Source organism: Malus sylvestris, chromosome 9 (genome assembly GCF_916048215.2).
Source record: "Malus sylvestris chromosome 9, drMalSylv7.2, whole genome shotgun sequence".
Taxonomy (NCBI): Eukaryota; Viridiplantae; Streptophyta; class Magnoliopsida; order Rosales; family Rosaceae; genus Malus; species Malus sylvestris.
In genome coordinates this window covers 17,585,703-17,606,678 of record NC_062268.1, presented here as the reverse complement: position 1 = coordinate 17,606,678, position 20,976 = coordinate 17,585,703, and the positions used below count along the sequence as shown (strand labels likewise).

The window sequence follows — 20,976 nt, the reverse complement described above, 5'->3', positions numbered from 1 at the left end:
TATAGTACGACATATCATCATCAGACAAATGGGCAATCTGAGAGGACTATTCAGACGTTAGGATATGCTGAGATCTTCAGTGCTGCAATTTGGCGATGGTTGGCATGATTGTTTGGATTTGATGGAATTCACCTACAACAATAGTTACCATTCGAGTATTGGTATGACACATTTTGAGGCACTCTATGGAAAGTCTTGTCAAACGCCATTAAGCTGGTCAGAAGTTGGTGAAAGAGTTTTGGTGGGCCCGGAGATTGTGGATGAAACTACTCAGAATATTCAGGTGATTAAATCTAACCTGAAAGTGGCCCAGGATCGTCAGAAGAGTCTAGCAGATAAGCATGATACTGATAGAGTATATAAAGTTGGTGATTGGGTATTTTTAAAGTTATCACCGTGGAGAGGTATTGTACGGTTCGGGAAGAAAGGTAAGCTAAGTCCTAGGTACATCAGACCGTATCGAATCACCGAGCGAGTCGGTGAAGTTGCTTACAGGCTTGAATTGCCTCCAGAATTGTCTAAAGTGCATGATGTGTTTCATGTTTCTATGTTTCGACATTATGTCTTAGATTCTTCGCATGTGATACCTCCTCAACCATTGGAAATTAATCCGGATTTGACTTACGATGAGGAGCCAGTGACTATTTTGGATTGGAAAGATAAAATTTTGAGAAATAAAACCATGCACCTGGTGAAAGTTCTGTGGAGAAATCATTCAGTGGAAGATGCTACCTGGGAGACAAAGATCGGATGAGAGAGATGTATCCACGATTGTTTTATGGTTACTAGTGGATGTATTGTTGTGTATAAATTTCGAGGACGAAATTTTCTTAAGGGGGTAGATTGTGACAACCCATCCAGAATTATTTTTATCGATGGCGTGAAATGTCGATTTTTCCCTTGAGTGTTAGATTGTGAGTGTGTGAAATGGGCCAATTATCTTAAGTCCTAATTGTTTGGACCCAATTAGGACTAAGTTTTCTTTTGTTTTTGGTTGGTGTGGGGTAAATTAATGTATTTATAGTTGTTTCGCATATAGGGGAGACCTATCCCGAGGACAAGCGCAGTCAAGGGCGACTTGGGGGCTACGACCCTTTGACATATCAGTGAGTGGGCTTTTGGTTTTCAGTATATATGTATATGTGTGTGTGTGTGTGTGTGTGTGTGTGTGTGTGTGTATAATTGTGGTGTTGTGGACGCTCAGGTAAGTCCTAAGTGAGTTTATGAATTGTGAATGTGAATAACGGTGGTGATTAATTGACAAACCTTGAGCTCATGAACCTGCACCCCCGTGTTAGTGATTTAGCCAGAGATATGGCACAGGTGACACACCCCGACCGAGGTCAAGGCGGTGAGAGTGACGTAGCCATGTGCACAGTGCGGAACCGATAAAGGTAGCAAATATACGAATAATTAAAAAATCACATTAATATAGTGCACTACTAGCAGGGAGTGATAGGAGTTAGTTACAACCGTAAACACTCCTAATCAGAGTACAAAAAGTCTAGGTGCAGTTTAGTAGGACAAGTACTAGTTACACAGTACCAGAAATGTCCTACAATTATTCAATAGGTCAGAATTGCCGACGATCCCGAGCCACCAACAGCAAGCTTACTTAGAACCTGGAGGGGCGCAAAACAGAAAATGTGAGTGGGCAAAAACAAATGTTTTACAAAATCATTTCATATATCAACATACTAACCCCTCGCTGTAAAACATGTATTATTTTCCCAGAATCAAAATATAAGCATATACATATATATATCTGAAATTATATCAATTCAGTTCATGCTTCACATAATCATATTCATATGTATGCCATGCCAAAATGTAACAAAGTAAACAATCCAGGTAATAATAATTTCAGAGAAATATGATATGTTAGCCGGAACTTCTGTGGTAGTCTGTACGGCTGAATTCATAGCTCAAACTCAATCTAGCGGGAGTCACTACTATGACCTATACGGCAATGTACTGCACATAAGTCGGAACACCTAGACAGGGTCTGTACGACAAGGTTGGGTGTAATATAATTATTCTCAACTCTATTCTCTCATAATAGTCGGGCGATAAATTGCTAGTCACCTACGAGTCGGAACCATGAATAAGGTCTGTATGACAAGACTGTGCACTTAAGTTGGATCCAATATAAGCATATAGTGCGGGAGGTGACGTAAATAAACAGGCCTGTAATTCATATCTCTGGCTAATTCACAATCACCCTAGGTGCAGCTTTTGAGCTCAACATTACTTAATCACATATCACATCATCGATGATTCACACAACCAAACATAACATACCTGAACTCACCTGTGCCTCCACAACACCATATTCATATATATATGCAACCATGCAATGCATTTTCAAAATATAGAAGCATTTGGCATATTATTTCTAAGCATACTTTCCTTAAAAATGCATTTCTAGGAAATATATCAAGTATATAAGTATATACTGAAGAAAAAAAAGCCCACTCACTAGAATGTCGAAGGGTCGTAGCCCCCAAGTCGCCCGTGGATATGCTCGTCCTCTGGATAAGTCTCACCTATATGCGAATTAACTATAAAAATGTTATTTTAAAGCACATATACAAAACCAGCTAATAACTTCTCATACATTGCTTAATTTTGGTATTTAAATATACCAACGCGACCTACACAACCTCATGAACATCGTGATATTTTTAGAAAAATTTTCCTATAGCTCACACGCCCTCACGCGCATCACCTTCAACCTCCAGACGCCGGAATAGTGCCACCGGCGCTGGATTCTGGGCAGACCTGCAACTGCCCATTTCTCTCTCATTTTTGCACCATTTTCTATGAAATATTCACCCAAATGTCACAAATTTGAAGAAGGTTATACCTCTTTGGAGCCTCAAATCCTTCGAAAACACGTCGGAAAAATCTCACCAAAACCGGCCACCTTCGAACCTCGTGATCCCGACGTCCAAAACCTTCAAATGAAGCACTCTAAGCTACCTTGGGACCTCACTAAGCTCGCTATGAGCTTGGATTGTCCTAAAATACAACCATTCGAAAGTTCATGAATAGTGCTCAACTCGGAGCTTGAGTTTTCAACGTGAAATCAAACGAGTTCTTACCTGAAATGGGTACCTTTGTACTCGTATGGTCCTCACGAACACAATGGTACCAACTTCTTCTTCGATCCGTGATGATTTGGCTTGGTTCGACCTTGTTCGTACGGAGGAGAGGGAAGAAAGAAAGAGTGAGTCTAAGAGAGAGTACGGGAGAGAGGAGAGAGAAAGGGTATGGATGTGAGTGTGTGGTTCCAAAGTGTACACCAATCACAACCAAAAATTTTCTTACTTCCAATTGGGTCCAAATTAGTAGGGACTTAATACATTGGTCCTTAACCACAACCACACTTAGTCCCACGATGCCACAAACGTTCGAGGGCATTTTAGTATTTTCACATCAACGATAACAAAATAATGTACATTTCCGGGAAGGGTTGTGACAACATGCCTGTATAGAATGTCACCTCCCGCAGCATATGCTCACATTGGATCCAATTTAGGTGCACAGTCTTGTCGTTCAGACTACTATAGGTGGTTCCGACTCGTAGGTGATTAGCAATTTATCGCACAGCTATCATGAGAGCGTAGCATTGAGCATAACTGTATTACACTCGTCTTGTAGTGCAGACTACTACAGATGGTTCCAACTCGTGTGCAGATGTAGTGCCGTACAGGTCACCTTCGGTGACTCCGGCTAGATTTGTTCAATGAGCTATGAATTAAGATGTACAGACCTCTGCAGGGGTTCCGGCTAATATGATGTTTTCCATGAACTTATTTTCACTTGAGTTACTCATTCTGTTATATATTTGGCATAGTATACTTATGAATATGGATATGTGAAGCATGATTTGAGAAATGTAATAAAATATATATATATATATATAAATATTTTATTACATTTCTGGGAAAATTATACATGTTTTACGATGAAGGGTTAGAGCATTTGATAAATGAAATGGTTTTGAAAAGCTTTGTTTTTGCCCACTCACACTTTCTGTTTTGCAACCCTCCAGGTTTTAGGTAAGCTTGTTCGTTGGTGGTTCACGAGGATTGAACGGAGGTTCTAATAGACTATCACAATGTATGACATCTTTGGGTGTCGTTTGTTTAATACTTGTTTTATGGACTGAACTTAGGCTACTTACGCTCTGATTGTATTTTCACTCTTACCCTAACACTTATCTTAGCTAGTACTCTTTTGAGTTGATTCTTATTTATTCGTATTCTCCATTATTGTTAGTGCTTCTGCACAGGGCATATGGCTACGTCACCCTCACGTGAAGGCTAGCATGCCTCAATCTCGGTCAGGGTGTGTCATTTATGCATTCAATATCCACAAATTATGAAATTTAAACAAATTCAAATAATATTTTAACAATATAACAATAACTTTAAAAATAAATAATAGAGTAATATTGTTCTTCACATAATTCTAGCAAAAACTTACTGTGCCCACGTAATTATTAATATAGTTTAAGAAATAACTATTGATATATTTTAAACATAAACCAAATACATATAATCAGCATGGGTACATTCATAAAAAAAATATGGGTACATATTAAAATTAAAAAATTATGGGTACATATTAAAATTCAAAATTATGTGTACAAACCAAAACTAAAAAGCATATTGGTATAAATTAAAAAAATATTAACATTTATAAATAATACATATTTTTTAAATTTTATAAATGGAAAAAAATACTAAAAATATATATTTTAAAATGATTAATAAGTTTTTTATTTTTAAAATTCACAATATAATGACATGTAAATAATTTAATATCTAAATAGTGTTATGGAGAAAAGTCAAGGGACCATGATAAAAAATGTAAAAGGAATAAGGTTTCAATTAATGAGAAGAAAAAAAAAGAGATGAGAACCTAATTTATCCTTCAAACTAGGGGTGGGTGCAGGTTGGGTTAGGTCGGTTTTGGGCCAAAATCGAAACCAAACCGACCTAGTCGATGGAGCCAAAATTGCAAATCGAAACCGATCAAGCCAAATCTAAAACCGATCATGTCGATTAACCGATAATGGCAGGTTGGTTTGAGTCTGTTTTCGGTTTGTGTGAACACTAGTTAAATTCAAAGTTTAACATTCAAACATTCTTAAAGTTACAAAAAAGAAATTCATCAAAGCTCCAATTTTTCAAAATATTACAATCCAAAAGTTCCAAAGTCCAAAAGATCTATTGGAGAAGGCATTACATATAGATACTTAAATATGACATTAAGGCATTCTTAAAGTTCAAAAGTTCTACTGGAGAAAGCATTACATATAAATAATTAAGAATTGAAGTCCCAAAACTTCTAAAAGATCAAAAAGTTCCTAAAGTTCCATACTTCCAAGCCTCAAGTAACTTTCCCAGCACTTCCTACACTCCAACAATCTACCCATGTAATAATTATGTAAACACAAAAGCATAAGCTTTGCACAAAAGTTAGCAAAACTATCACGTTTTGTTTTGCTATGGTGGGTACATGGTATATCTATTATGATTAAAACAAATAAAAGAAAACACGCGGATCGGTTCGGTTAACCGATGTCCAAGAATATAGGAACCGCTCGTCGAACCAACCTTAGTCGGTGCGGTTCAAGTTTACTCACTGGAAAAAAAAAAAACAAAACAAAACAAAACAAAAAAAAAACAAACAAACCGTCGGTGCGGTTTGGTAGGTTTAGTTGGTTTTTTTTTTGTTAATTGCCCAACCCTACCTTAAACTTTGTCAATGGTGGAGTAAAGATTTTACGTGAGGAGAGGCCTCACATAAATGTTAAAAAACAATATTTATAAGATAGTAGAATATATGCTTGGAATTGTGAGCAAATTAGATTTTTTGAGGTGCTAAATGCTTTTTTTCATGTTTAAATTAGCATTCCAATATCAAGTCAATATAGAAAGTAATTAATACATATACATATAAGAATTGAAGTCCCAAAACTTCTAAAAGATCAAAAAGTTCCAAAAGTTCCATACTTCCAAGCCTCAAGTAACTTTCCCAGCACTTCCTACACTCCAACAATCTACCCATGTAATAATTATGTAAACACAAAAGCATAAGCTTTGCACAAAAGTTAGCAAAACTACCACGTTTTGTTTTGCTGTGGTGGGTACATTGTATATCTATTATGATTAAAACAAATAAAAGCAAATACACGGGTCGGTTCGGTTAACCGATGTCCAAGAATATAGGAACCGCTTGTCAAACCAACCTTAGTCGGTGCGGTTCAAGTTTACTCACCGGAAAAAAAACAAACAAACCGACGGTGCGGTTTGGTAGGTTTAGTTGGGTTTTTTTTCTTAATTGCCCAACCCTACTTTAAACTTTGTCAGTGGTGGAGTAAAGATTTTACGTAAGGAGGGGCCTCACATAAATGTTAAAAAACAATATTTATAAGATAGTAGAATATATGCTTGGAATTGTGAGCAAATTAGATTTTTTGAGGTGCTAAATGCTTTTTTTCATGTTTAAATTAGCATTCCAATATCAAGTCAAAATAGAGACTAATTAATACATATACATATAAGAATTGAAGTCCCAAAACTTCTAAAAGATCAAAAAGTTCCAAAAGTTCCATACTTCCAAGCCTCAAGTAACTTTCCCAGCACTTCCTACACTCCAACAATCTACCCATGTAATAATTATGTAAACACAAAAGCATAAGCTTTGCACAAAAGTTAGCAAAACTACCACGTTTTGTTTTGCTGTGGTGGGTACATGGTATATCTATTATGATTAAAACAAATAAAAGCAAACACGCGGGTCGGTTCGGTTAACCGATGTCCAAGAATATAGGAACCGCTCGTCAAACCAACCTTAGTCGGTGCGGTTCAAGTTTACTCACCGGAAAAAAAACAAAAAAAAACAAAAAAAAAACAAACAAACCGACGGTGCGGTTTGGTAGGGTTAGTTGGTTTTTTTTTTTCTTAATTGCCCAACCCTACTTTAAACTTTGTCAGTGGTGGAGTAAAGATTTTACGTAAGGAGGGGCCTCACATAAATGTTAAAAAACAATATTTATAAGATAGTAGAATATATGCTTGGAATTGTGAGCAAATTAGATTTTTTGAGGTGCTAAATGCTTTTTTTCATGTTTAAATTAGCATTCCAATATCAAGTCAATAGAGAGAGTAATTAATAAAAATATTAAAGATAGGATGAAAGCTCTGAGGAAAGCAACCATGGTGTTGGTGTTGCTAGTGGTGATAATGAGAAAAAGACAGTTAAAGTTGAAGTTATTCAAGTTTAGGACTTTGCTAAAAAGAACAATAACGAAGGTGGTAGCACTAGTAAGAAGGTGGACGGTGGTAGTATGGACAAATCCAATGAAGGTGGTGGTGCACCAGCTAAAGCTAGTGGTGGTAGTGGCAATGGGGGTAATAAGAAGAAAAACAAGGGGAAAAAGTGAATGCCAATGCTAATGAGGATGAAGGTGAACAATGTGATGATGCTCTTCCACCAGGCAGTGAGTCACCAATTCAGGGTCATGTGATTCATGGGGCACAGAGGCCTCATAACCAACATGTTCAGCTGTATGTGCCTAATGTGCCTTATGGGCATCATAGTACTATGGTATAGTGGTATTCTTTTCACTTGTAAGTGATAGGTCTTAAGATCGATTCTCTCCAAAGACAAATTTGAACAACATTATTGCTACTCCATTGTAAAGTTTAGCCTACTCTCCCACCCCTTAGTATAGTTAATATATCATATTTGTTCAAAGAAAAAAACAGGAGAGGAGGAAAAACTCAAAGTTTATTATTCTTTGCTTGGACAACGTGAGAGAATATTTTTTGATAAAACTAAATCAGACTTTATATTTTAATTTTAAGAGTTATTGATTTTTTTTATTTATAAAATAAGATGTTAAACTTAGTTTAAGATGAGTGATTGGAATTGGGCCTATGCCTATACTAGGCTTATTGTACGTCTGACTCAGGATCATGTATGTTTACGATGATATGTAAGTTCATAAAGTTCGTCTCTATTTAACACCTACCTTGATAATATAACACAACGTACACAATGTGGCTATTAACCTTGCTATTGAAATAATCACGTCACTCTTATTATTAACTCGAACCTTATCATAATTATGTGACTTTAAAATGTAATTTTTATTAAATTAAATACCACCGATACCTTTTTTTTTTTAATAAGGTACCGTAAAATCTTCCCTATTTATATTTTTGGGTGCGGGGAGACTGTTAATTATACATCGGAGGTGAATTTCACATATTTATTATTCTCAAAGAGCAATAATGTTTATGTCTCTGGAAACTGCAAATATGTTAACTTTATGTTTTTATGTGGAAGAAGCTCCACTAAATAATTTCTTCTTTTATTTTTCTATTCTTTTTTAGGACAACCAAAACAACTTAATAAATCAAAGAAAAAAGTAGCAAAGAAAATAAAACATAACCCTTTACAAACAAAACTAGTTAATACATTCAGCCCAAACAAAAGTTGAATTGTGTATAGTCACAAAATGATGTCAAAAAGCGTTAAATTCTTGCCGTGAATAAACTTTCTGGTAAGAGCTCTATAAGGCTCAACAAAGCACCAGTTCAGCCAAGGTAGATGAAAAATCATATAAAGTCATGTTGGAGTGAAATTTTGAGTAGCATTCTAGGAGGAGATGATCTAAATTAGTTTTGGGAATGTAATTGAAAAAGGCCTAAGAAAAGTTTGTATGGATATGCTATGTTCAGAAAAGCTTTGCTCATTAAGGTGAAATGGGTTACCTTGAATTCTCAATTGGGTTAGCTTTCTTAATGTGAAAAAAATAGGACCGGACTAGTTGGTCAAGGCAATATTCACACCGAACCTTCTTATATTCAACTTCTAATACCCTTCAGTGAATTAGAGTAGTTTAAAATATCGTATTACAAAAATGTAAAAAGTTAAGTTGCAAACTTTAATGCAACTCTTTATGTGGAGCTAACAAAGTAAGGAAGGGTGCAACTCACATTATGGGGCTTTATCATACGCTGCCAGAGTAAAATATCGTTGGATAAAAAAGAAGTACAACTAGTGGGTTGGTAAATAGTGAATACAAAAGTGTAGCGTTTAAACCGATATTAACATCATTAATCTTCGGAAAGTGGTTTTCACGTCTCTTTTTTCTCCCTACACATCTTTTTATAAAGTTTTTTTCCCTTGAATAAATCACTAAAGAACATAAATAAACAAGAGTGTAGAAGGAGAAAAACAGTGTGAGAAAATCATTGTATGAAAAGCTAAAATAAATTACGGAAGAAAAAAAATAAACCGTTTGCGCGTGATCCAATATCTTGATGGATAAGACGTTGAGTATCTACCCGTGCGTCCCAGATTCAGAACTCCCTCCGCTATATATAGCCAAGGGAGCCAATCTCAATGAATAACAGAATTTGAATCTCACCCTCCACAAAAGGTGAGTTTCACAGAAGGCAATATCTGCATGAATCGTATCAATGATTTAGTCTTATTTGATCAACTCTTTGAGTTCTTCCTACCCTCTGTGTTATGATATACAACTATATGCACAAAGAGCACAATATCAAGAAGCCCGAATAAACTGAATAGGCTGAACTGGTCAGGCAAAACAAGAACAAAAGGCCTGACCTGAATACAAAACTAATGTACATACGAGTTAAATGCTATTTACGGGTAAACTGGGCGGGCACGGCAAAACTGCGGATGCTCTCTCATTGTGACATGAGCCTTCATCTTCAGAGAGAGAGGACTCTGTTGTGCTGTTTTCAACATATAACTTCCTAGTCACACCCTCGGGCCTGAAGGAAGAGGTTTCAATTATAGTGAATGACGAGGATGAGATTCCCTCTTTCAGTCCATGTATGAGACTGCAAAGTCCTTAATCCTTTGCTTAAGGTGCTGCAGAAAGACGCGAAAATATTCACAACACTCACTACAAAAAATTTAAAACTCAAATGATAATTGCAAAGTAGATAATTCCTATGACTAACTCCAACACATAACGGCATTAATTCAAAGATGGTGGTTGACGAGGATAGAATGAATCACCTTCAATTCTTCATGAAGTACCATAAATATTCTTTTCAGCCTCTTATGTCTCTGCAAGCAACAATATTACTTGAGTCAAACCAAAAAGCTCAACATCATATTAGTTATTTGACAAATAAAAATTAAACCGTAAGAGTTAAGTTTAAAGTTATCGGTAACAAAATCAAGAATGATTCTGAAGCACTTTACACTTTATGTATTGTAAATACTCCAGAAAAACAAAACAGAAATACACATAATTTAAGCACCTAAATTTTCTGTTTAAAATAATAGTTACCAACACCACATCACTAGCAACACGATGTTAGCTATTCATATATGATCATAGTATTTGTCTCAAATTTTTCCTTATTCATCAAATACAGGATTAATCCAAACACATGCACTACTGAGCTTATCTGGTGAGCTGGGTACCCGAACTTCAAAACGTCTACAAATTCAAGAATGAATTTAAAGTTTCTACATGTTAGCAAGCACGTGTAAATAATTGGACTCCACCAAGACATATGCAAGTGTATATTTATAATATGATCTTATTGGCTCAGCCTCATTAAGCATCTTCAACATCAGCAAACTCCTGGAATTCACATATGCCATGCGGATGAAGTTAAAAGGTGCGTTCATCTATTAAATTTTCACTGTTATATGTATCAAGCCAAATCGGAAGCCAATAAGTCTATCATACTAAGCAATGCATTAAAGTGATTCGTTGTGGTCCTTGTGGAGGGTGGCGGCTAAGTTTGGCCCTAAGCCCACAGGGCAAACCCTATCCACCATGGCTGGGTAGCAAACAACAATTGATTTGTTAAGTTATAAGGGAATCATGAAAACAGAAGTATGTACAACTGATACATAATCAAAATGCATCTGACCAAGAAAACAGTGAGAATGTCTTGCTGAATTACTTCACATACAATGTCTTGCTGAATTACTTCACAGTTCAATCATCTACACACTTCATAGAAAATCAAGAACAGAGCATACCGTTCCACATTGACGATATGAATCCTTCAGCTGCCTCAGGATGTTTTCATATTTCTCTGTGCCTTTAGTAGCATAATCAAGGTCCTTTCCTAGCTTTTCAAACTCATTTCTACATTGAGCACAAATAAATTGTTTTGACACAATTTTGGATAAAAAAAATAGAAAGCAATTAATCAAACAAGTACTAAAATAAAAAAAAACAATATTGCCTTAAAAGAAGTGAAAGGAATCTTCAAATGACCTGTAACTCTCTAGGGTCTTGTTCAACGAGCAATAGCTATCATACTTATCACGATATTCTTGCACATACTCTTTGTACCTAAGATAAGAAAAGGAAAAATGTATAAAGTAAATCAGATGTCAAAAACCAGGATTAAATACAACACACCCAAAACCTGGTTTGATGGTTTTCACTATTGTAAAAGCTTTAATATGTTCACTTACTGAGAGAAATCTTTTATTGGTCCCTTGAACTCGGGCTTATTTTTCTCATACTTAGAATAAGAACAACTATTCTCATCTGAAGAAGAATCCCTCTTTTTTCTATCACTGTCAATGCCCTCTGCCACCATTGATTTCTTTGGTACCTCAGTTGAATCCACCATTATATTGAATGCATCTCTTTTACTTTCTTGTATGGGGTGGGAAACTAGCCTTCGCTTTGAGTCAAGCTGCTGAGGAGCACTTGAGGTTGCTTTTTTATTGCTTTCTCCATGTCCAGCCACACCAATTGCTTGTCTGCCTCCAGCTTCATTCTGTCGAGATTTACTAGTAAGATCCACTGTTTTGCTAAACGAACGCCCCACATCAGGATGATCTACTCGTGATGGGTGTTGCGACTGAGACTGCACAGCTCTCTGTTGCGACCTTGTTAAATCCTCAATGCGATCTTCATAGTTCCTCTTTTTATTCAAGCCTTCCTGATTACTTGGAAGCTTATCTGGAGGGGATGGCCTTCCCAAATCAAAATTTGCCTTTCCTGCAGGTTGCACTTTACTGAATTCAGAAACCCTGTTCTCTGAAGTGCTTGTTTTGTTATCTGACTGCTTAAAAGAACTTTTCCTCTCAAATTGCTTCTTAACTGTCGTTTCCTCAAGCAAGGGCTCACGAAGTTCGCCCAACTCCAAGTCTGAAAACTCTCTTTGGAGTTTACTGCCTCTGCCATGAACAACAGGGGATGTGTCTGCACCATTTCTGCTGTTATCCTTTGGTGAACTCCCCAGTAACAGGCTGGAAACTTGTGCATTCCCCTTCATCTTTCCAGCCACATCACCGTCTTTCTGGTAATGAGGATCCAAGGGCACTGACTGTTTGCCTCGGGTACCACCTTCCTTCGAATTTCTTGGAACCTTTCTCTCATTAGCATAACCATCCTCATTTTGAGTATCTCTATGAAGTTTATCTTTTTGCAGGAGGAAACCTTCATGCATTTGAGAGCTCTTTTCAGAGTACTTCCCGCCATGCCCTAAGTTATCAGCATATCTATCTGGTCTTTCTGCTGAATCAGGAACTTTTGTCTGTAAATTATGATCAAAAGACTTCCGACTTGATTGTTTAAACTCTGAAGTATATCTGCCAGAAAATGCTTGGTTGCAAGCCTTTAGGGATCCAGATTCAATATTCCCATCCCTGTCATCTCTACTAATCGTTTGAGAGACAGGGTCCTTATGAGAGCCTTCAAAAAGTCTATCAGGAGACAAACTGTGAGAAGGTTGCTGTGATACGTCTGTTTTTAATCTATTTTTACGTTCAGATTTCTCATCAGAGTGCTTTATCCCAGATGCCATTTTGGATGTACCTTTAGATATCCTCTCAGAGCTGTCAGACTGCTCATACCTAAAGTCATCCTTGGCTGTACTCTCCCCTCCATACAAAGGATCTACCAAACTTTGGTGGTCTTGCAGCTCACCATGCTCAGGTGAAAAGGGTTTTGTTTCTTCTCGAGGTTCACTTTTATTATGATTAGAGTTACTAACTGGAGCCAATTCAGTAACCTGATCGGCATCAAGCAACTGTTTTTCAATCTCAACTGCGTCAACTTCATGATCATCTTGCTTCTCATCATTCCCACTCTGCACAGGTTTGCCATCAAGAGTTCTCCATGGGACGGGCAAAGTAGAAAACCCTGGTTCAGAGTCTTGCAATTGATGCTTCAGTTCTTTGTCATCGTCACTTGCCATAATATCCACATCCTCATCAAAACCTTCCTTGCTATTAGAAGATGCATCACTTTCACTATCACTACTCCCACTCCCATTTCGTGCTGGACTTTTACTTTTGCTTCTGCTATGACTGCCACTGTCACTTCCGGTATCGCTACTGTCACTATCACTGTCACTGTCACTCCCAGTATCGCTAGAGCTTCCTACTAGCGCTTCATTATTGTCGGAGCCCCTTTTTTCACCAAACAAATCAAGGGAATGCTGTTGGTTATCAATTTTAATCAATACACTTGAATCCTGACCAACTGTAGCATTCAATCGTTCGTGAACCTGCTCCTCCAACCCATTAGGAGAAACTTTCTCCTCAAGGTGTGGTGCTTGAACAGGCATTTGATCACGATTACCATCAGGAGCAGGTTCCTGGTGAAGTTTCTCCTCGGGAGAACTGAAAATAAACAAATGCACATTATGACAGATAGAGAATGATATATAATTCCACAAGAGTGATGATTATATAATACACCGTGATGTAACTTGCATCAATATCTATGGTAGGAAATCCTTGCTTGATCCACTGATAATCAGTTTTTACAAAAGAAGATACAAGTACAACCACAATAGACTATAAAGAAAAACCATAGTCTGCGGATATTTATTGTTAAAAGGTTAAGCCATCAAAGTAAATAAAAAAGAATGTACTTTTGAGATATTCTAAAGGATACTTGGTAAAGTAGTTTGGGATAAGAATGTGTCGAACAAATTGTACAAAACTTGGAAGGCACTAAAAATCCTTAAATAGGAAAAAAGAGATCGCATAAGGATATTAAATTCAAAACCCTTAACTACAATTTTCGAATTAAGAATTGAAAACCACTCAGATTCATAAAACTTAGATATTCAAATCTGAATGATTGGAGTTAGCATGCAAGCAAGATATAAATAAACTGTGTGACAATTCATGGAGATAACTCGTAGAGCATCTCTAATAATACTATGCAAGCTCGAAGGGAATATGAACAGCATAAACTATGCCCATTTTCCTTCTATATTTCTACAAATTAACTTTAATACTATTGTGTATCAGGAATACATTCATTCCTTCTATATTTCTTAGATATTTTGGTTTTGTCAAGTCATCTATTTCTTGACCAATATCGGTACAAGTTAAAAGACAAAGAATAACAGGAAAACAAGTTTGCCACTAATTGACTTGATCATGCAGACTAAGCCTTAGGGAAAAGAATTAGATTACCTTCCACTTTCAGACAAAGGTTTCTTTGAGCTTTCTAACTCCACTCCTGATTTCAAAACATATCTCCCTGGAGCTTGATAATTAGCAATCTGATGTCAAAATTGAATGAGAAGATATAATATCACTTAATGTTATTCAAATAATAGCATCAAGGATTTTCGTCACTTACCTTCTTAATAATAGGCTCAATTTTCTTTATAGAGTTTGGATATGAATCTGCAATAGCTTTCTCTAAATCCTATTAAAAAAGCAAGATTGAGACAGATAAGTAGCAGGAGAAGAAAACAAGACATTGTCTGAATTTATAACACAGTTGGATACTGTAGAATTCCAGATGAACTATCACAATGTCCAAAGTTATTTGATTGTTTCCCTTCCCATTTCTATTTAACATAATTTTGCTTGGAGAAAAAAGTTTTAAATTCTGTCTCTCTTATCTGCATTCTTACACCCTCCCCAACAACTGGCATTCATTCTTATGCTCCACTCAAAGGATCCCTTTAAATTCAATACTTAGTCTATCATTTTGCCTTTTACAAATATCTGTAACACAATCAGACAATATAAAAGTGTATCAGATTTTAGTACCCCCTGCTAAAACAGTAACAAATGCAGTACGAAACTAACATTTGGCTGTGCAGTTGGAAATAGGAAAATAGCTACCACGTGCTTTGATAAAAATGTGTTTGGAATAAAGTATGGGAACTCATACTCGCTCTTGGATAGTAGTTTCATGATATGATTATCTATTATTATGCATGAAAACAATAGTTCATGCATGGCAAAGAATCTAGTTGGAAGCATGTTTTCTAAAGGATATTCTTCAATAGATCTTTGAAACAATATTCTTCAATAGATTTTATTTACAAAGCATGTGATTCAAAGTGTTGAGAAATCTGTTTGAAGATGTGTATTGGTTTTTTTTCTGAAAAAAGGTTTTAAAGTGGTTTTGTTCAAACAGATTGAGAAATAATTGTTTGTCATAAGAATAAAACTGTTTTAGTTATAGCTTGAAATGAAATAAACATGCAGTGCAGGCATCATAGTCAAATTTATGAAATGGATATCTGATGGTTTCAGAACTGTTTAGGGAAAACTTATTTTCCATTTATTGAGATAAAGTCGGGTTTTAGGTACTTAAGAACAGCAACTACATAAAAAATATGTGATGTATGTGCAGCTTTTGTGGCAAAGCCCAGGGGGTTCCCATCGATATCCTGCATCAGGCAGGCTAGAATTCTCATCCACTCATCTTGTGTGAAGTGGTGGGATGAGTCATATGTCCTTTTTGGGAATATATCATTTACAGTGGCATTTGTCCACTTGGAGTATATTATGTCTAAAATAAATCAAGATAAAACAACCTTATAAGATTGGACGATTTAAAAGTAGAGATATGGCCAATACCAAATACATTAAATGTCATTTTTTTAAGTGCATACCTTTATTCTCATCCCCTTGGAATTCTCCGTGAGCAAAACAATCAACATACTCTGCAAATCTGTAGGGTTAGCTCCACTATTGTCTTTGCCCACTGTTTGTCGTGGTGCAGTACTGTTCCTGATTGGGATTTCTTTATCAGAGCTCGGAGCAGGCTTATCTTTTCTAGTCACTTGAAAGGGTATAACATCTTCTGCACTTGCATGACTCTTCAAACTATTTCCAGTTTTTAATGGAGATGATAGAGCCCCAGATTGCTCAGGTAGAGTTGGAAGAGGTGACGATGAGTACCTGCCCTTTGCAGTAGTTGCTGATGACGTTCCAGTTTTAAATGTAGTTTTAGGGGGAGCTGAAAATTCAAATAATAGACTTCTTCAATGAAAATTTAAACTCAAATAAAACAATTTTACAGCTGTAAGCCTGGAAGAATATAAAATAGTGAAAAGGAGGGAAGAGGGATAGTTACAAGGTTTACTTTGGCCGGGGATAGAGACAAGGTTCAATATAAGGGACAGTTGTAAGAGAAATTTTCGGCGAAAGTTTATTATGATGAGCTAATTGGGGAAGTAGAAGAGGAATCCTAGAAGATTGAATTAGGGTGTTCGGACGAAATAGTTTTTCTTGTACGGACAGTGGCACAAGATAAGTGTAAATGGTGGATCATTTAGGTAGTAGAGGTATGGCATTAGAGAATCACAGCATCATGTGCATGAAGGCACAAGAAACAGCCGACCACCACCCCAACAGAAAAAAAAAAGGGTTAGAAAACGAAAGCTTTTACAAGGCTCCACTCACCTTGAGGCAGTTCAACTTTCTGCTTCTTAAATGGAGGCTCTATTTTATGTTTGAAATTCCTCCATGGTTGATTAGCTGGAAATAAGTGAGGTATCAGATGCATCAGTTATGTAGTTCAGTGGCTTCAATTGTAATCTTTCCATAAAAATGAAAGGGAATTGTTATTGACACTCCAAACTTTCTATATTTAGAAAGAAAAACACACTTGAGAGGAGTGCAAAATGAGATTTTTGGAGTGCAAATAACTGTTCCCAAATTAAAACCAATAAATAATAGTTAACTGAACATACATGATCAGCAGTCATTTAAACAAAACCAGTAGAAAAAAAATTTAAAAATTTTTCATTAACATATATAACATTTTTATGAATGTTCTTCAATTTAGACTGGGGCTAAAAATTTATCAATCCTAATGACACTGCATTTATAGCTAGTTCAATCTGATTTGCTTATAAGGCAATGTAGACTATAGCGGAAAAATTTACATTAACTACACATCTCAAGCTCAGTGTTTTCCTACTTTGCACTAAACTATTAACTTCTACTCAAATCAGAAAATGACTGTAGTTTATTAAAAAATATGGAAATATATGAAACTAAGATTGAAAACCTTACCTGCTGTAGTATCATATTGCTTTAACTGATTTGTTGGAGCTTTACATTGTTCTAGCACAATGGCTCTGTTTTCAGGAACAAAAACAAATTAAAGGGATAAGACACCAGTCGGAACAACTCAAAGGCAAAACACAGTTGACGGTTGCAAAACAAAAGACTTCAACCTTCTGATAATTGTACTAAAATAAGTCTTAAAACTAGTCATGAAACTAAAATCATCAAATTACTTCTAGAAAAAAACGCAACTAATTGGTAACCAGAACTACACAAGAATGATGGCAATTGAAGATAGATTTTGAAGATGTGCTAGGAAAAATCTTCTGAAATGGATGAAAAACAAGTTGTTCTATCATTTGGAATGGGTGTAGAGGAATTTTGGATGTTAAAGGCAGTTATAATGATAGTATTAGCACCTAAGTACCACCAAAAATAGTGTTCTATATTGCAACCTCTAGAAGCAACCAAAGCAGATGCAGTTAAAAAAAATTAATAGTGCCAAAGTAAAAGAAACTGAAGAATGAAAATGCATAAAACTACTGAATAATCAAAAAGCGAAGGAACTCCACAGTAACAATCAGACTACATACTTGCGGGATTTATTCTTGCGCTCAGCTTCCTCTGACCACTGTTTAACACGGTTCTTGGTTGACTCATCTAAGATACGCTGCACATTAATTTTGCGCCATGCACATCCTGATTCAACTAGCAAACCATTTCCGCCTTCACCACTTTCACGCTCTTCATAAATGTCACAGAGGTCACCCAATTCCTTGTCCCATGTAAATGTAAATTCCTTCCCACCCAGATCAATAACCTGAAGCAATATTGAACCATTCAAAGCAATAAAAACATTAAGATTAATTGCCACATCTAGATTAACAAGTATTAACAAAATTTCCATATTCCAATGGAGAGAATTAAAAGCACTCAAATTTTGTTATGTGGCCATGACAAAACTAAAGCAAAAACTCTGCAAAACATCAACCTTGCCAAAAGAATAACTTCAAAGTAATAATTCTGCATAGGAGTAACAAATAACCCCAAAAAGGAACAACATTTCACCTATATAAGCAATGCCAACCCCAATGTACAACTTCCACAAGAGAACTCAAAGTTCCCAAGAAAAAAATATAAGAATAACTTCAAAGTAAAAAAAAAAACCCACAATACACCCAAACGAAAAAGTATAAAACTGATTTATGCAAAACCCAATTGAAGACTAACTAAGAAGAACACAAACCAAGTATAAGCTCATGAAAAAAAATGAATAGTATTCCCACAAACCAGAATGTACAGAACCTAATGAAAAATTGAAGAAATTAAGCAATGCCCAAAATTTCTTCTCTATGAAACTTCATAAAGCAACAAGATTTAAAAAAACTGACACGATACTGAAAAACTTGAGCAATGAACAATTGAAACACAACCCAGAGACACACACAAGCAAACTACAAACAATATGAAATCCAAAACCCAACAAAATTAGCAAAATTTAAGCAATTCCCAGTTCATATACAAGAAACTCACATTGCCCATTGGGTTATTAGGCAACGGACCAAACTTGATGCGGGGCGCCCCACCTTGGTCCTCGACGCGCTTGATTTCTTCGACCAAGTCCGGCGCCATACGAATGATCACGGAGAAAGCAAGTGGGTTGCGGCCGGGGACTAAACTGAACTGCTCTTCCACGGCCGGCGGGGCGGCGGCAGATGCCGTGGGGGGGCCTGAGTTGCGGCCTCTGGGATTGGAGCCGCCGCCGAGGGAGAGGCGGCTGGTGGTGTGGGCGGAGGAGCGGTGGGGTGGAGGGAAGGATGGTCGGCCAAGCTTGCCGGCTCCGGGTCCGCGGCCTGAGCCGCCGCCGCCGCCAACTCGGCCGGACTTGGATGAGTACATTGGTGAGAAGTTTAGGGAAGACGGGACGTGGAATTGGATTTGGAATTTGGAATTGGCGTGGAATTGGGATTCTTGTTGTGAATTTTTCGAGTCACAAACAGAGCGAACCAAGTGGAATTTAAAAAACTCGGGAGTTTTAATGAAAAAGGGTTGGGGCAACTTTTTTTTAATAAAAAATCATCTTAAATTTTTATTTAATTAAAAGGATTTGAGATTCAACCATAAGACCATCTCCAACCCTTGGGCTAAAAACCAAATTTTTTAGCCCGGAAAATTTAGTTTTTAGCCCAGAAACATCTTTTCTGCTCCAACCCTTCTACCCTAAAATTTTAGCCCGGAATTATTAAAAAATGAAATTAGCCTAAATTTTTTTCTTAAATCAATTTTTTTTTAAATAAATATGTAGATTATTGTAAATTAATTTTATGAACATTTTAATCTAAAAAAATTTTAATTCCGATAAACATTTCGCATTTAGCCCGGGGGGAAAGCTGGGGGGTATTTGGCCCAGAAATAGCATTTGGCATTTAGCCTAAAATTTTAGCATGGGTTGGAGAGTGTTTGGGGGGGGTAATTTGGGGGGTAATTTTGCTTTTAGCCCAGGGTTGGATATGGTCTAAGACCATCTCCAACCTTTGGGCTAAAAGACAAATTTTTTAGCCCTGAAAATTTAGCTTTTAGCCCAGAAACATCTTTTCTGCTCCAACCCTTCTACCCTAAAATTTTAGCCCGGAATTATTAAAGAATGAAATTAGCCTAAATTTTTTTCTTAAATCAATTTTTTTTAAATAAATATGTAGATTATTGTAAATTAATTTTATGAACATTTTAATCTAAAAAAATTTAAATTCCGATAAACATTTCGCATTTAGCCCGGGGGAAAGCTGGGGGGTATTTGGCCCAGAAATAGCATTTGGCATTTAGCCTAAAATTTTAGCATGGGTTGGAGAGTGTTTGGGAGGTAATTTGGGGGGTAATTTGGTTTTTAGCCCAGGGTTGGAGATGGTCTAAAAACACAATTATTTATATACCGGCCCTACAAACATTAAAAATACGGACCGAATTAAAGCCCAACCTGCAATAAAATGTTTCTTTTTCCATAATTATCCTTAACTAACTAGCGACTCACCTTTTTTTTTTATCGGTTTTCAATTGGGTAAAAGGTACCATTGGGTTTGTTCGCAGCCATAAGCATTTCAATTAGCTCTAGGAAGAGGTGGGGGAATTACAATAAACTGACACTAGGTAGGACAGAAAGTAGCATGGAACTTGTAATTTTACGCACGGAGATGGAGGTGGAGTGGTGGGAGGAGGTTTTGGAATTTGATCTGGGTTTTTATTGCACAAGGGTCTCTTTTCTGTTTATTTCTTTTGGCCTAATCGGATAAACGGTTCCGTGGTGATAAGGTAATCAAAAAGTAGTCCCAGTGGTAGTGGTGTAGTCCGTTAGCAAATTTAGTCCAAAAGTAATTTTTTCATTAAAAGTCTGTTATATGCAAGGGTAAAAATGTACATTGATGTGTGTCTTCTTCTTCATAGTCTCATAGAACACCGGGAGTATTTAAAACCTCAAAAGCCATCATTCAGCCAAGAAAATTACGATATGGCCCGAGTATTTTCCTTAATCAGGGAATGCTACGGAATCAAAAGCTGAGAGCTATGAATCTTGAGAGGAAGCTTCATAAAGCTGGCGGGTTAAGCAGGTGGTTAGCATCACTAGGAATAGGGGTAGTTTGTTAGGATTTTCCAGAGGAAATG

General features: G+C 36.6%; 1 protein-coding gene across 1 annotated transcript; it reads right to left on the bottom strand.

Annotated features, from left to right (window-relative positions):
• Positions 1 to 9,490: 9,490 nt before the first annotated feature.
• Positions 9,491 to 19,383, bottom strand: LOC126582728 (uncharacterized). Its single transcript, XM_050246902.1, has 12 exons — positions 18,853 to 19,383; positions 17,913 to 18,139; positions 17,326 to 17,390; positions 16,711 to 16,785; positions 15,918 to 16,264; positions 14,645 to 14,713; positions 14,476 to 14,564; positions 11,506 to 13,668; positions 11,303 to 11,380; positions 11,062 to 11,170; positions 10,078 to 10,128; positions 9,491 to 9,927 (listed from the first exon to the last, which is right to left on the bottom strand). Exons 1-12 carry the CDS (start codon positions 19,216 to 19,218, stop codon positions 9,880 to 9,882), a joined length of 3,687 nt encoding a protein of 1,228 aa, XP_050102859.1. The 5' UTR covers positions 19,219 to 19,383; the 3' UTR covers positions 9,491 to 9,879.
• Between the last annotated feature and the right edge of the window lie 1,593 nt (positions 19,384 to 20,976).

Bases quoted from the DNA above. Each gene is read 5' to 3' on its own strand.
- LOC126582728 (XM_050246902.1), bottom strand. From the start codon at position 19,218: ATGTACTCATCCAAGTCCGGCCGAGTTGGCGGCGGCGGCGGCTCAGGC. The intron at 17,391-17,912 runs GTATGTAGTCTG...TCCTGAAAACAG, and splicing joins CGCAAGAATAAATCCCGCAA to AGCCATTGTGCTAGAACAAT. The intron at 16,786-17,325 runs GTAAGGTTTTCA...ACTTATTTCCAG, and splicing joins GCAATATGATACTACAGCAG to CTAATCAACCATGGAGGAAT.